Raw genomic sequence first — 15776 nt, 5'->3', positions numbered from 1 at the left:
GTGAATGTCTGTGTGTTCACAGTACACAGTACACCCTGATCTATGTCTGTCTGAGGGAAACAGGAAGGTGGAGCGGGTAAGAAAGACTCAGCCGTATCCAGATCATCCGGAGAGATTTGATGGGTGGGAGCAGGTTCTGTGCATGGAGAGTTTAACTGGACATTGTTACTGGGAGGTGGAGTGGAGAGGGAGAGGGGCTGTTATATCAGTGTCATACAGAGGACTCAGGAGGAAAGGAGGCGGGCCTAATAGTGAGTTTGGAGGCAATAAATTCTCCTGGAGTTTGAACTGGTCTGAGAACAGTTACTGGGTCAGACACAATGATCAGAGAATTGAGATACACCCCTCCTCTCACAACAGAGTCGGAGTGTATCTGGACTGGGGGTCCGGCACTCTGTCCTTCTACACCATCTCACCTCACACGCACACACTCACACACTTACACACACTCACCTCCACATTCACTGAACCCCTCTACGCTGGGTTTGGGATTTATTCGGACTCCTCAGTGCATTTTTGTGAGACAGAAGAGACTCACACACACCCTCAGCTTTAGGTTTTAGACAAAGAGAGCTGTTGTTCCAGCACTGCCACTATGCTCCTGAACTCCAGACTGACCCTTATTAATGCAGTAGCTGATGACGCTGATGATGGAAAAGCCTGTACCAACCTCTTATTTGTTTATAGATCTCATTAAACACATTAATCTTACACATGAATCTATCATTAATCTTATTACACAAGCCTTTATAACAGTGGCTGTATTTATATAAACACACTTTGTAATGAAGACTGTTCTGCATTGTGAACGTTAACACGAGACCATGTTATAATGCATTCATAAGGAATAATAAACATTATGATTAGAATATTATAATACTACTTTGGAAGTATTGTTCATTATCACTGCCTATGTGTTCACAGTTGTTTTGTCCAGATAACCCCTACAATAAAGGCTTTTATTCAGTGATGAATGCAATTGATGTTCACTTTTCTAAGTGTGAAAACACAGCTCTTGAACTGTTAAAATGCTAAAGGGCTGTTTTGATGACTCAGAGTACATAGAGGCCAGTAAGCAGCACTGAGCCACAGAACTACAATGTGTTTGCCACAGAATTACCTGTGTTGTGCCAAAAAGTGACTCCCCACCAGAATCCAACTTTGCATGCACGCAAGTCATATGTGTTTAACAGCATATGGGTATAACAGATTATGTTTTAGAGCTTTTTTTTTTTTTTTTCATGTTAAGTTTGATTTTTCTTTCACACCAAATACAATAACAGCATCTAAAGCTGTAGTGAATCTAAATCTTTAGTTCATTGAACAAAAATACAGGATTTTTGCAAAACACAGGATTTTATATCAGGGACTTTAAAGAGAAATATATATTTCCTGTTTTTAAAACATAAAAAAAACAGCTTTGGTCTGGAACAGCCACTGAGAGGCAGGATTCTTATATGTATTAAGTGATTTTAATATATTTCAAATGTAATTAAATATTTTAAGTCCCTGTTAATCTCTGAATATGGACTGCACTGTAAAAAAAATGTCTGTGAATTTTACGGTGGAAAACTGTAAAACCATGACAGTAAATGACTGTAAACTCTAAAAAGGTTGAAAACAGTTTCTGTAACAGTGAAATACCGTAAATACTTTTATCAGCCAAAATACAATTTTTTACATCTCTTTACTGTAAAATATACATTATTTCACTGTTAAACACACAAACCATTAGGGACTGTACAACTGTTCAAGGACTGGGAGGAGCTGAGACTCATTAGGGAGCTCCCAGCATGCTTTGCTTCTCGATATTTTCTGTGATTTTCAGATTTTCTTTGTTTTTTCTGTCTTTAAGACTTACTGATTTTGTGTTGCATTGGGGTGATCACTGTGTGTGTTTGTGTTTCTGTGCATATTATGTCGAGATGTGTGTTGGTCAGGAAAGTTCACCATCAGCCTGTGTTCCGCGTGTGGCACTCAGGTACAGAACATTTCTTTAGTCCTTTCAGCAATATCTCCTTTTAAGGGCTGCATACAGGATGCAGTTTGGCTATATCTAAATATGGCTATATCTCAGTCTCCTTTCTCTAATTTGTCACACAATTTACATGTTAATTTTATAGCAAAACAATGTTTATTTGTTATTTTCAAGTGAATACCATGATTTTTACAGTGTATATTTGTTTTTTTAACAGAAATGTACTGTAAACAAAACAGTCCTTAAATGTAAAATTTATGATTGCCAAACCACAGCTGCCAGTATTTTACCGTAAATTTTACGGATTTTTTTTACGGTGTGGGATTAACAAAATAATATGTGCTTGTGTACTGAGTTGGTTTCTACACATTGTATAATGGTGACGTCACTTCACTGCAAAGAGAGAGGCAGACTCTTAATATAAACTGACAATTTTTAAGCTTTTGTCAAATGACTTCAAGTTTATCCTCAAATGCCTTTTACTGTATGATCCCATACACATACTATACATCCATTATATTTATGTGGTTTTTGACTATGAAGCAGTTTATCAGCACTTCAATAATTTAAAGCAGGACTCATATTTTTAGATTTTACCATCTAGTATGCTTTGATTGTGTTTTGAAATCTGTCTTGTTTATAATAAATATGCTTGATTATCTAGGTGTATTAGGTGTCTCACAGCATGAAAATAATTTTCTCAGTTACAATAAAAATTGACAAGGTCATACAATATGGTTTTCTATCATTTTGCTGAATGTATCCTTAATGACAAGCCTGTCAACTTCTGCACAACTGTGAAAGGCATGGAGGAGTTAAGGAAGGAAATAGCAACTGCTCTTTTCAGAATACGGGCTAAAATTTAACTCCCCACAAAAATCCACCCTATGTAAGCTACAGTAAAATGCATTTGAGAGTAAAATCACCAAAAAACAAACAAACAAAAAAAAATCAATTAAATACATTCCAGAAATAAGAGGGGGTATTATTTCAGCATGTGTAACATTGACACACCAAGACATTTAACATTTGTGAGGCTTTACACACCACACATAGAAAACCTGTTACATGCAACAGGTTATAAAAACAGGATAGAAAAAGACCACTGTTTAATTATACACACTTGTCTGCTGATCAGCCAGCACCATACCAGCAAAATCCTTAGTGAAGCAGCTTTTCCCAGCATTGAATTCATGCTGATCTAAACTGTTTTTAACCAGGGGTTTGAGGGTTTAATCTGTAGACTGTGCCTAAATATAGATATTTTCTTGCTTTGGTAGTGCAATGTTTTTTAATGGTCACCATAATGAAATATATGTATAACACAGCTCAGTAAGCACAGTTGATTGATTATAACCCAGCTTTTTTTGATGAACATGAGAATATTTTATATATTTTTAAAAGCTAAAATCACAGGATGTCAAACAATGATGAGAGATTCCTTTAATGGCTATACAGAAAATAAGGTTGTGTGTATCTTGTTTCAGTTTCATTGTCAAACCCCTGTAGGTTACTTAATACTGGGTACAGAGGATGGGTGTGGGCTTGCTATCCGCTCCTCCTCCAGAAGCCCCCTTTCAACTTCCTGTGTTTTTTTGACACATTTGCCTGAGCTCAAGCCATCTTCACAGTGTACACTTCACAAGCGAAGGAGGGGATCCTTTCAGCTGTGTGGCAGCAGTAACAGCTATTTTAGACCCAGGCCATGTGACTTGTCCCACACCAGCTTTGTCTTCTTCCAGGCCTGCCAAGAATTCTTCATATACTGATGATCTCAGCTAGGGTTCCCATATCCCTCATAAATAAACATCTCACTGAGAACTATAAATAAGCCTGTACGTGGATATTGTTTAAACCCAGCACAAAATATAGTTCAACCAGCCAATCAATATATGGATCACAATGTGAGCATCCAACATCGGAACATCCAATACTTCAGGGTTTCCCTTTTTTTGGATTTTACATAACTAACACCAGACCCCATGGTTCACACAGCACAAAAGATCAAAGGTTCAAAAAATATATAGAAATATATATATAGAAATAAATATATAGAAATACAAAGTTTCACCACTAAAAACATCTGTGTTTCAGTAAGTCTCAGGCAGTATATCAAGTACATTTACACTAATAAAACAACATCAACATAGTGCTAAGCACTATAAAACTCACTGTGCACATGAAATTCTGCTTGTGGCAATAGATGAGGCTTCATATGCCCTTTTCAGAGACAAAACACTCCTGAAGTAGACATTGACAACATTGTAGTGTACTCCAGAAATGCCCAACGACAATTTCAACATAAGCATTCTAGGAATTCTAAAAAATGCTGGTCTTACCCTCAACCTAAAAAATGCAATCTGCTTCAATGATCGCATTCATTTCTGGGTTATGTAATTTCAGCAGAAGGTATTAGAATAAAACAGAAAAGGTGGAAGCTGTGCAAAAACTACCAACACCCCAGATTGTGAAAGATGCCAATGATTCTTGGGCCTAGACGATTGGTACCAACGATTCATCCCACATTTTTCAGAATGGGCTGTACCATTACATGTACTAAAACGAAAAAGGGACACTGGTAAAGACTACAGTAAAAAGCTTCCTCAGTCCTGAGCAGAGATGGGCACTTGAGGTTGAGTAGCACTTAAAGGCGACATTCACGATTGTAATCACAAAACACTTTTTATAAAATTCACCATTGTCTGTTAATGAATAACAACAACATGTATTTGTCAATATTCTAGGTTTCTCTCTCTCCACTCATTGCAGTGAAATGTCATCTGTTTCTCTGATAACAGAGAGAATTACAAACATTCAAAAGCATGAACCAAGATACGGATACTGCTCTATTCCTGCTCCATGGAGCTTGAAAGATCTGTGTGTGTGTGTATTGACTTTATTTAGTTGATTTGGGACACAGCCTCTTCCTTTCTGAGTGTGATATCAGTGAGCAAAGTGTAAACAGAGCGGTGTAGTGGCTTTAGCAGGAGTTTGTTGAACAGAAGGTACTTGGTTTAATAAATAAATAAATATTTTGTGGTCTTATAATGCATTATTTTAAAGCCATTGAAATTATTAGAGAAAAATTGACCAACACAATTAAAAATACCAAGAATTGTAGTTTGTTCTATAGGATGTACTTTATATAATACAAATTGTTTTGTAAACTTATAATTAATTCATAGTTTTCAAGCTACTGAAATGTAGTGTTGTGTTGGACTACTTCAAATGCAACCAAAATTAATTCCCAACAATCCATCACCACAGGCCAGCAATGTTTAGTTTACCAATATAAAGGTATACTGTAGTATGTCATGTGGGTTGCATCAATTATTATTTGTTTTATTATTAATATTAGCTTTCTCAATGTTACAAAAAAAAAGTTAATTATTTTTTTAATTATTCTGTTTATTGGTGTTGTGGTCTTTGTGCTCAGTATATAACTCTATTAATACTGTGGGTTATTTGTAATTCTAGCAATCATTCATGCAAGCAAGAATGCAGTACAACTCTACTTGGTAGCTTATTAACATATATACAGTGAGAATCAATCAATCACACAAGTGATCATGACAGTCCAACATAATGGAGCATACAGAGCTCAGTAGTATACACCACATCCCTCTTTTCCAAGAATGAGACATGGTCCATGACTCCAGTCATCTTAACACATTAACTAAAGTGCCTTAACTCATACTCAGTCTCATTTCAATGTGTGTATTCAAGGTGTTCATCAAAGTGAGTATTCTTGAATAGACTTGGGTGTATCTTCCTCAGATGACATCTATTCCTCCTGAACATCCTACTTGCTGGAGTCTGCATGGTGTAGGAGCGTGGTACATCTCTCTGTTGTATGGCTCCCAACCTTGACGTGTCTGCATGTGTGCTGTGTCAACTGGGCTCAGCACAGGAAATGACATTGCTGATCCTGTATTCTGTCACGAACATGCTGTTGTGTGGACTGTTTCAGCACAGCAATGGAACAAGGATGTGTGCTTCTCAGGACTCTTCTCATTAACATTTGTGCAGGTGACATGTTTAGTCCTGTCACCGATGTGTTTCTCATTTTCTTCTGTGCATGTTTCATTGTCTTTATGGATGACTCAGCCAGTCCGTTCGAAGAGGGGACACCAAGGCTGGAGTGTGTGAGCTTGATCTCCCATGAAGTTGCAAAGGATTTCATTTCATAGCTGGCAAAGGGGATGTCATCGGCTCTTTGGGATTTCTGTGTCCTGTGTTGTATTTGTTTTAGCTTTTGTGCACTGCACTCCTTGGTGTGCAAAATAACATTTAGCTAAAATTTCTTTCCTGAATGTCAGGGGTATGACCATTTTCTCTCCCTTAATGATGATGTCATTTTGGATGCTGATGATGTGTGGGGGAGCATGTCTCTTTGATGTTGACCATTGTCTATCAGTCTGCATTGCTTTCTTGACAGAAAATGCACACTGTGTGTGAGGGGAGAATGTGTAGTGAGTTTCCACTGATGTACTATTTGAAATAGCATTATGCAGCAGGGGAAACCTGATTATTGATTAAAGTAAAATAACTGCTGAAAAGGCCAGTTAAAATGTTCATGCATTAAACACTGCGGTATTTAGAGCAAACTGAACTGATATTAATGTTCTTTCCTGACATTATGACTGTATATACTGTGTATTTTACAGATACATTAGATGCCATCTTTCATTATTCTTTTTCCTTGTCTAAGAAATCCACTAATCAATTTAGCAAGAATGAAAAAGATTTCAGGTTTTCACTCATTTAATTAAATTACATTTTTGAAATCATGTTAAAGGGTCATGCAGAAGCAAAGCCAGACAGAGAAAAGCATCCACTTGCAAGCTGAGTGAGACACAGGAAGGGAAAACTGAGATGGAAAATCCAGAGGAAGAGATGAAGTAAACAGACCCAGTAAGAGAGAGGGATCGAGTAGTTATTCCTTCCATAAGTTACACAGATGATTTAAGTGACAAAGACAGTGGGCCCCGGCATGTAAAGCTGAGTAGCTATCCTCTTGCACTCAAGCAATTACTAATGTTGTAATCTCTGAGATTACAAAATCCAAAATGAAGGGGCAGAGGGGGCAGTTATGGAAAGTTTTCTGGCACTAACAGAAATCAAGTCATTTGAAACACAGTCTATAACAGCTGAGCTACTGCAGCAACTTCAGGTCAATGGGTTAACAGAACGCAAACCTACAATGATGCAGCTGTTATGAGTGAGTCCACTGAGGGAGTACAAGTATATTTCAAAATACTTCATCCAGAGGCCATTTTTGTGAATTTTTATGCTGGTGAGCTTAACCTGGTATTGTGCCATACGTGTAGGGCTGTTCCAGGTGCTGAAGAGCTTTTCAGTTTTTTTTGGAAAGTGTCTATATCTTTTTCAGCATTTAGTTAAACTCCAGAAGTTCAAAGAATCTCAGTCCAAACTTGATTGACATCAGCTGAAATTTTACAGCTGTCAACCCCTAGCTGGGCATGCCAGCTACAATCCATCATTGCAGTTTTTTACACTTTCCCTGCCATTTTGGCATGTCTGTCTGCCATTGGTTCACCCATAGCTTTTTTGCATGTTCTGAACAGTGTACATGTTACTGATATTTCAGTCTCTTCTTTCTTTAACTGAAGGATTTTTCACGATCCTACAGAAAGAAATATTAGACTTGGCAAAAGCTTTTATCTGCAAACAAGCTGTATGTAATACATTGAGAGACAAATGCACAGACGTGTTTGCCCCAGTGCTATATGACAGAACCAAGGCCCTTTGCCACACTCAAAATATCCCAGATTTAGATGCCCAAAAATAGGCATAAGCAGATGAAAAATATTTTCTCATAGAAAGTACCTTAGGTTCAGGTATAGAGTTGAAAATATCTGGAACCTTGAAAATAGAGTTGCTGTTGCTTTGCTTGGACAGGATTTTTAATGAGCTTGAACTGCGATTTTCTAGAGTGGAAACAAGCCTCTTAGAAGGTGTTCAGGCAGACCTAACTCAGAAAACTTCTGTGAATCACATTTAACTCTATTTGCAAAGCACTAAAATATTGGTCTGAAAACAGAAGAGGGTTTGGTGGCCAGAAACTTTCTAGCCCTCAAAACAAAGACTGGATATCCGCCACAAGATATGTTAGTCGTGCACAACCTTCTAAAAGCAGATATGTTTCTCTCTCATTAAAGTTGCCCTAACAATACCTTTGAGCAGCTGCTCTTGTGAAAGGTCTTTTGGTGCACTGTGACAGCTGCACTACTGATTACCCAAATTTTTGGAGCCATAAGAGGCTTCACAGTCTTGCAGCCATATCAATTGAGAGCAAACCACTAGAGATGTTGAGTCACAACCGAATCATTGATCGATTTGCTACACTGAAAAGAAGATAGTCTTTGATGCTTCCAATGGCTAAGTAGTCATGTACCTTTAATTACCTTAAAAGCCCTGAATGTACACATTGCAATAATTACACATTAGTATAAACATCTCAAACATAGGGCGGCACGGTGGCTCAGCAGGTAGTGTCGCAGTCACACAGCTTCAGGGGCCTGGAGGTTGTGGGTTCGGTTCCCGCTCCGGGTGACTGTCTGTGAGGAGTTGGTGTGTTCTCCCCGTGTCTGCATGGGTTTCCTCCGGGTGCTCTGGTTTCCTCCCACAGTCCAAAAACACATGTTGGTAGGTGGATTGGCGACTCAAAAAGTGTCCGTGTCTGTGACGCTGATATATATATATATATATATAGAATGAAAGCTGATATATATAGAACGGCCATATACAGGGGTTGGACAATGAAACTGAAACACCTGGTTTTAGACCACAATAATTTATTAGTATGGTGTAGGGCCTCTTTTTGCGGCCGATACAGTGTCAATTTGTCTTGGGAATTTAGGTTTTGGGAATAAAGGTTTTACTTTAGCACTGTTTTTATATTTAGCTTCAGCTATCTGTGTTTATTTAGCTTTATAGGTTTGTCATTAGGTCTTACTGTCTGTTCATTACTTGTTTATATTTTGGGTTATTATTTGTTTTAGTTTGTTTGTTGTTTTAGTTTTGTTTGTTGTAATAAATTATCCACCCTGTGTTTACCTCTGCCTCCCCAAGGGGTTACCATGACACAGACAGCAGTAAATCCTTCCACTGCTTATCCGAGTCCGGGTCATGGGGGGAGAAGACGTCTGAGTAAAGAAACCCAGACCTCTCTCTCCCCAGCCACTGCTTCCAGCTCCTCTTGGGGGGGATACCGAGACATTCCCAGGCCAGTTGAGACATGTATTTTTTCCAGCATGTTCTTGGTCTTCCCTGGGCCCTCCTCTGCATTGGACATGCCCGGAACACCTCACCAGGAAGGCATCCAGGAGGCATCTGAACCAGATGCCCGAACCCCCTCAACTGGCTCCTCTTGACATGGAGGAGCAGCGGCTCCACTCTGAGTCTCTCCTGGATGTCTGAGCTCTTAACCCTCTCTAAGAGAGAGTCCAGACACCCTGCAGATAACTCATTTCAGCCGCTTTTACCCGCGATCTTGTTCTTTTAGTCACTACCCAAAGCTCATGACCATAGGTAAGGGTTGGGACGTAGATTGAACTGTAAATCCAGAGCTTTGCTTTTCTGCTCAGCTCTCTTCACCACATCGGACCGGCACAGAGTCCGCATTACTGCTGACACTGCACCGATCCGCCTGTCAGTCTCCTGCTCCATCTTTCCTTCACTCGTGAACAAGACCCAGAGGTATTTAAACTCCTCCACTTGTGGCAGGATCTCACTTCCAACCTGGAGAGAGTACTTTCCACTCTCCCATGGGTCCACCACCTGTGGGAGAGGTAGTATTCCAGGTCTGGTGCATTGTGGATCAGGTAGCAGCCGAGGGCAGGGACCCTGGCGTTCTGATCGGTTACTGAAACTGGCTCTTGGAACATATGACTATTAATTTTTACTCAATTTTTTCATTCAGACTGAAATATTTGTAAACTGAATAGATATGTGAATGGCCATTCAAGAAAATAAAGTTCATTTATGAAGGCATGTGTCAGAATATAAACTAAAAGTCTTATATGAATAAAAGTAAAGCCACTACATGGGTTGGTTACATTAACACACATGAATACAACCAGGTGTCACGCCCTCGTCTCGTCATGTCTGTTTTCCCCGGTCATGTGCTCTTTTAGCACATGGCTATGTTTTGTTTATGTTCTAGTCTCCGCCTTTGTTCCGCCTCCTCGTCTGTCATTTGTTAACCCGTCCTCCTCGTTATCTGTCCAGGTGTGTCTCGTTTATGTCTAGTATTTAAGCCCTCTTGTCTCACTTCCTGTTGTCAAACATTTCTCCTTTCTCCGTTGTCCTCTGTCAAGTCGGTCATGTTATCTGTCTGTCTCCTAGGCTTCCCCCATCGTCGTTTCGTTTCCTTTGTCGTTGTTCCACCTTTGTTTTGTCCCAAATCTTGTCGTGTTGTTTTCCTCCCGTTTTCTAGTCAGGTCATGTATGTTTCATAGTTTTGTCGTTTTGTGTATCTCCTGTCCCTAGTGGTTTAATATCTTAGTCTTGTTGTTTCCTTTGTAGTTTGTCTTTGTTTTGTTACCGCTGCTGCTCCACTGGGCGCAGGGCCTTCAATCACCCTGTCCCCGTGAAGGCGGCGAACCCAGCCGCTCCAGTCTCCGTGAGCGCGGCGCCCGCCTCTCCTGTCTCCGTGAGCGCGGCGCCCGCCTCTCCTGTCTCCGTGAGCGCGGCGCCCGCCTCTCCTGTCTCCGTGAGCGCGGCGCCCGCCTCTCCTGTCTCCGTGAGCGCGGCGCCTCCAGCCGCTCCTGTCTCCGTGAGCGCGGCGCCTCCAGCCGCTCCTGTCTCCATGAGCGTGACGCCTTCAGCCGCACCTGTCTCCGTGAGCGCGGCGCCTCCAGCCACTCCTGTCTCCGTGAGCGGGGCTCCAGCCGCTCCTGCCTCCGTGGACGCCATCGCAGGTCCCCCTGTCTCCGTGGACGTCATTGCATGTCCCCCTGCCTCCGTGGACATCGTCGCAGGTCCCCCTGCCTCCGTGGACATCGCCGCAGGTCCCCCTGCCTCCGTGGACGTCGTCGCAGGTCCCCCTGCCTCTGTGGACGTCGTCGCAGGTCCCCCTGCCTCCGTGGACGTCACTGCAGGGACCCCTGCCTTCGTGGATGTCTTCGCAGGGTCCCCTGCCTCCGTGGACGTCGTCGCAGGGTCCCCTGCCTCCGTGGACATCGCTGCAGGGCCTCCTGTCCCCGTGAAGGCGGCTCCCTCAGCCGCTCCTGTCCCAGTGACTGTGGCTGCGGCCGCCTCTGCCCCCGTGACTTTGGCTTCGGCCGTCTCTGCCCCCGTGACTTTGGCTTCGGCCGTCTCTGCCCCCGTGACTGTGGCTATAGCAGTTTCTGCCCCCGGTCCTCGTCTGTCATTTGTTAACCCGTCCTCCTCGTTATCTGTCCAGGTGTGTCTCGTTTATGTCTAGTATTTAAGCCCTCTTGTCTCACTTCCTGTTGTCGAACATTTCTCCTTTCCCCTTTCTCCTCTGTCAAGTCAGTCATGTTATCTGTCTGTCTCCTAGGCTTCCCCTGTCGTTGTTTTATTTCCTTTGTCGTTGTTCCACCTTTGTTTTGTCCCAAATCTTGTCGTGTTGTTTTCCTCCCGTTTTCTAGTCAGGTCATGTATGTTTCGTAGTTTTGTTGTTCTGTGTATCTCCTGTCCCTAGTGGTTTAATATCCTAGTCTTGTTGTTTCCTTTGTAGTTTGTCTTTGTTTTGTTATATCTTTTTATTTCATTAAACTCATCGTGTTTAGCAAGTGCGTCCGCCTCCGTCAGTCCGCCTTGTGATCTGTGACACCAGCCTTTAACCCTGTGGAGTCGGCCCTCTTGCCAGTGGGGTAAATCAGAACATGTGCCAAAACTCAGAGGTTTTTGTCCTAGTAACATAACAAACATACCCCCAGAAAGCTTTAAAGGTTTATTTTCAATTATTTGGAGGATGAAAAAAAATGTATTTTTACCTTGTTGTTGTAGGATACGTAACAAGAGGCTCATTCTTTGGTGATCCAGTAGGCTCTCAAGCGTGCTTTCCAATCTTTGATGAAGTCCAATTCTTTGATGAATACCTCTTTTTACTAGATATAGTTAGTAGTCCCAGTCAACACATTCAGCATATATTAATTTTCATCCCACACTAAATTTCATCGCACATTAGGTCAAATAAGGGTTTTGGTTTGCCAATTAGCCCAATATATGAAATATTAATAATTAATTCCATCTTATGAATGTTAAAGTTCATCCAAATAAATAACTTCATTTTTTACGAGTATGCTGTCTTTGTGTAGAATTTGCTCATTGAAGTAAAAAAAAAACCAAAAACTTTAACTCAGGGTCATTGCAAATGTATTGTTAAAAAACCTGTATTTGTTACCGGCTCAGCAGGTCAATCACAATAAAATTAATCAAATAAATAGCAAATAATTAATGACTAATTTTTGCTGACTCCACTACAATATACAGCAAAAGTTTCAGAGAACCTAGAGAAATCACTTTTGTGTTTGTTCTTTAGAGTTGAACTCATCAGAATGAGACCAGGCCTAAAGAAATATAAGACACACACACGCTCAGAAACACTCACAAGCTTTATATAAACACATTTGCAAACATATAAACATCTTATTATGCACACATACACACTACACCATATCATCCAGAGACACAACCCCCTTCGAATCACAGTCTGGCTAAACTAGGCTCGCCTAGTTTTTGCTCTTGTTTAAAAACGATTTGCCTATTTTCAGTTTGATGTCAGCAGTACATTGCAAAAGTTTTGGGGTGAGGACAAAAGACTGGTAAATTTGTGCAATGCTAAGATAAAAAAAGTTTAATTGGATTTAAAAAAAACATCTCAGAGAAGCAGAGTCTTTCAGAAGGAAAGAGGTGAGGGGTCCCCCATTCTGTGAAAAACTATATGGGCAAACTGAAATAATTAAAGAATGATAAAATGATAATGTTTTTCAACTTAAAATATTATATACATTGGGGATTTCATCATGTACAGCACATATCATTAAAAGTCTCAAATGATTGCCTCTGACTGTTTGTGCTTATGCACCGAACAGCAGTTCAGAGTACCATGCCTTCTTGGGGACCCTAGAGAGGGTGCTGGAGAACACTCATTCTGGGGACTCCATTGTTCTGCTGGGGGACTTCAACGCTCACGTGGATAATGCCAGTGAGACCTGGAGGGGCGTGATTGAGAGGAATGGCCCCGCTGATCTGAACCCGAGTGGTGTTCAGTTATTGGATTTCTGTGCCCGTCACAGTTTGTCCATTACGGACACCATGTTCGAGCATAAGGGTGTCCACAAGTACACCTGGCATCAGGATACCCTAGGCCGCATTTCGATGATCGAATTTATAGCAGCCATATGTTCTGGACACTCGGGTGAAGAGAGGCGCTGAGCTCTCAACTGATCACCACCTTGTGGTGAGTTGGATCAGATGGCGGGGGAGGATGCCGGACAGACCTGGCAGGCCTAAACACGTGCTGAGGGTTTGCTGGGAATGTTTGGCAGAGGAACCTGTCAGAAAGATCTTCAACTCCCACATCCGGGGGCTCCGGAGGCAGCCGAGAGGTACCGGGGAGCCAAGCGGCTCGTGGCTTCGGCTGTCGCTGAGGCAAAAACTTCAGAGGAGTTCGGTGAGAACATGGAAAATGACTTTCGGTCGGCTCCAAGAAGTTTCTGGCAAACCATCAGGCGACTCAGAAGGGGAAAGCGGTTTTCCACCAACACTGTATATGGTGGGGGTGGGGAACTGTTGACCTCGACTGGGGACGTCATTAGGCAGTGGAAGGAATACTTTGAGGATCTTCTCAGTCCCACCAGCACGTCTTCTGCAGAGGAAGCAGAGTTTGGGAACCCTGGGTGGGGGCTCGTCTATCACTGGGGCTGAGGTGGCCGAGGTGGTAGGGAAACTCCTTGGCGAAAGGGCTCCGGGACTGGATGAAGTTCGCCCCATGTTACTCAAGGCTCTGGATGTTGTGGGGCTGTCCTGGCTGACACGTCTTTGCAACATCACGTGGACATCTGGGGCAGTGCCTCTGGACTGGCAGACTGGGGTTGTGGTTCCCCTTTTTAAAAAGTGGTATTGGAGGGTGTGTTCCAACTATAGGGGGATCACACTCCTCAGCCTCCCCGGTAAGGTCTATGCGGGGGTACTGGAGAAGAGAGTCCGACTGATAGTTGAACCTCGGAAGCAGGAGGAATAATGCGAATTCTGCCCCATTCGTGGAACACAGGACCAGCTTTTTACCCTCACTAGGATCCTGGAGGGTGCATGGGAGTTTGCTCAACCAGTCTACATGTGTTTTGTGGTAGTGACCGACAGAACGAGATTGCGGGTTCAAGCGGCTGAAATGAGTTTTATCCGCAGGGTGTCTGGACTCTCCCTTAGAGACAGGGTTAGGAGCTTGGACATCCGGGAGAGACTTGGAGTGGACCTGCTGCTGCACGTCGAGAGGAGCCAGTTGAGGTGGTTCGGATGCCTCCTGGACGCCTTTCTGGTGAGGTGTTCTGGGCATGTACAACGGGGAGGAGGCCCTGGGGCAGACCAAGAACACGCTGGAGAGACTACATGTCTCGACTGGCCTGGGAACGCCTCGGTATTCCCCCGGTGGAGCTGGAGGCGGTGGCTGGGGAGAGGGAGGTCTGGGTTTCTTTGCTCCGACTGCTTCCCCCACGACCCAGATCCGGATAAGCGGTGGATAATGGATGGATGGATGGTCTCAAATGATCTGTAGAAAGTTTTAGATAAAAGGGATAATGCCCAAAACCCATAATATCTGGCTGTGGTCTTCTAGCCCTCAGACAGCACTGAATTAAACACAGACAGTTTTTAATTTGTTTTACAAATGTAGATTGCAGGAATAAAAAATGTATTCTTACTGCACCTGACAAGTTCCTATTGAAGTATATTAAAATGAAGTAGAATTTAATGTCAGTGTATAAAAAGCCTGAGCCCTCAACACCTGCTAATGAAATCAAATTATAATATTTTTGAACCATGCCCCACACAGCTATTTCTGCTCTTCTCAAAAACAGGAATCAATATGTAAGCTACAATTTATTTAGATTCTCAAGTACCAAAAATGATGTAAGGGAGAACATGTTTTGAACAGCTTTATTATTATTTGCTAATACGCAATTTTTTTTTTAATCTATGAAATAAAGGTGTTATGACATACATAAATAAAAAAACAGATAAGAAAACAATGCCTCAAAACACAGCTAACAGCAACAGCATTAAAATGTTCTTTCAATTTAATTCATACTATAATTGCATATATTTTATTCTTTTTTTTTTTTGGCAGTAAAACCATTAGCCCGAAACTTAACTACACTTGTTTCTACCCGTGTAGTGGCTCTGACCCCTGAAGCGGAGGATGAGGAGGTTGTGATGTTTCATAAAGAGCGCTATGTGAATTAGTTAGAAGTGTCGAGCAATCGTCGAAAGCGTTTAGTGCAATTCTCTTTTCCGCCAGCAGGTGTCACAAATGTTCGCTCAGACACGCGATTAGTATCGAAAACAGCCTCACCGTCCGTCAGAAGTTTTTCTCTCTCTCACCTACGGAGCTTCTAAAATCTTATGATGGAAAAATATTTAGAGAATGAATTCGTTCCATCAATTTAGTAATATGTTCCCTCAATACAGTTTGAGCAGATGTGACTTTGGCTTTATACATGCACAACAGGAGCAACCCCCCCCCCCCCCCCCACCCTTCCAGCTGAATGTTCATTCATTCATTCATTCATTATCTGTAACCGCTTAT

At 42.0% G+C, this 15776-nt stretch overlaps 1 protein-coding gene across 1 annotated transcript in view; it reads left to right on the top strand.

Moving 5' to 3' along the window:
- Positions 1-15374, top strand: part of LOC136701966 (uncharacterized) — a 43646-nt gene extending 28272 nt beyond the window's left edge. The window contains exons 9-18 of the mRNA XM_066676772.1: positions 24-518; positions 9589-9652; positions 10529-10655; positions 10751-10877; positions 11044-11428; positions 13066-13268; positions 13522-13646; positions 13848-14092; positions 14270-14510; positions 15366-15374. Coding sequence (XP_066532869.1) covers positions 24-518; positions 9589-9652; positions 10529-10655; positions 10751-10877; positions 11044-11428; positions 13066-13268; positions 13522-13646; positions 13848-14092; positions 14270-14510; positions 15366-15374 — 2021 coding nt within the window. The remainder of the gene's footprint in view (positions 1-23; positions 519-9588; positions 9653-10528; positions 10656-10750; positions 10878-11043; positions 11429-13065; positions 13269-13521; positions 13647-13847; positions 14093-14269; positions 14511-15365) is intronic.
- The last annotated feature ends 402 nt before the right edge of the window (positions 15375-15776 follow it).

Source organism: Hoplias malabaricus, chromosome 7 (assembly GCF_029633855.1).
Source record: "Hoplias malabaricus isolate fHopMal1 chromosome 7, fHopMal1.hap1, whole genome shotgun sequence".
NCBI classification, from domain to species: Eukaryota; Metazoa; Chordata; class Actinopteri; order Characiformes; family Erythrinidae; genus Hoplias; species Hoplias malabaricus.
The sequence above is the reverse complement of the archived record's forward strand: the minus strand, read 5'-3'. Positions and strand labels throughout refer to the sequence as shown.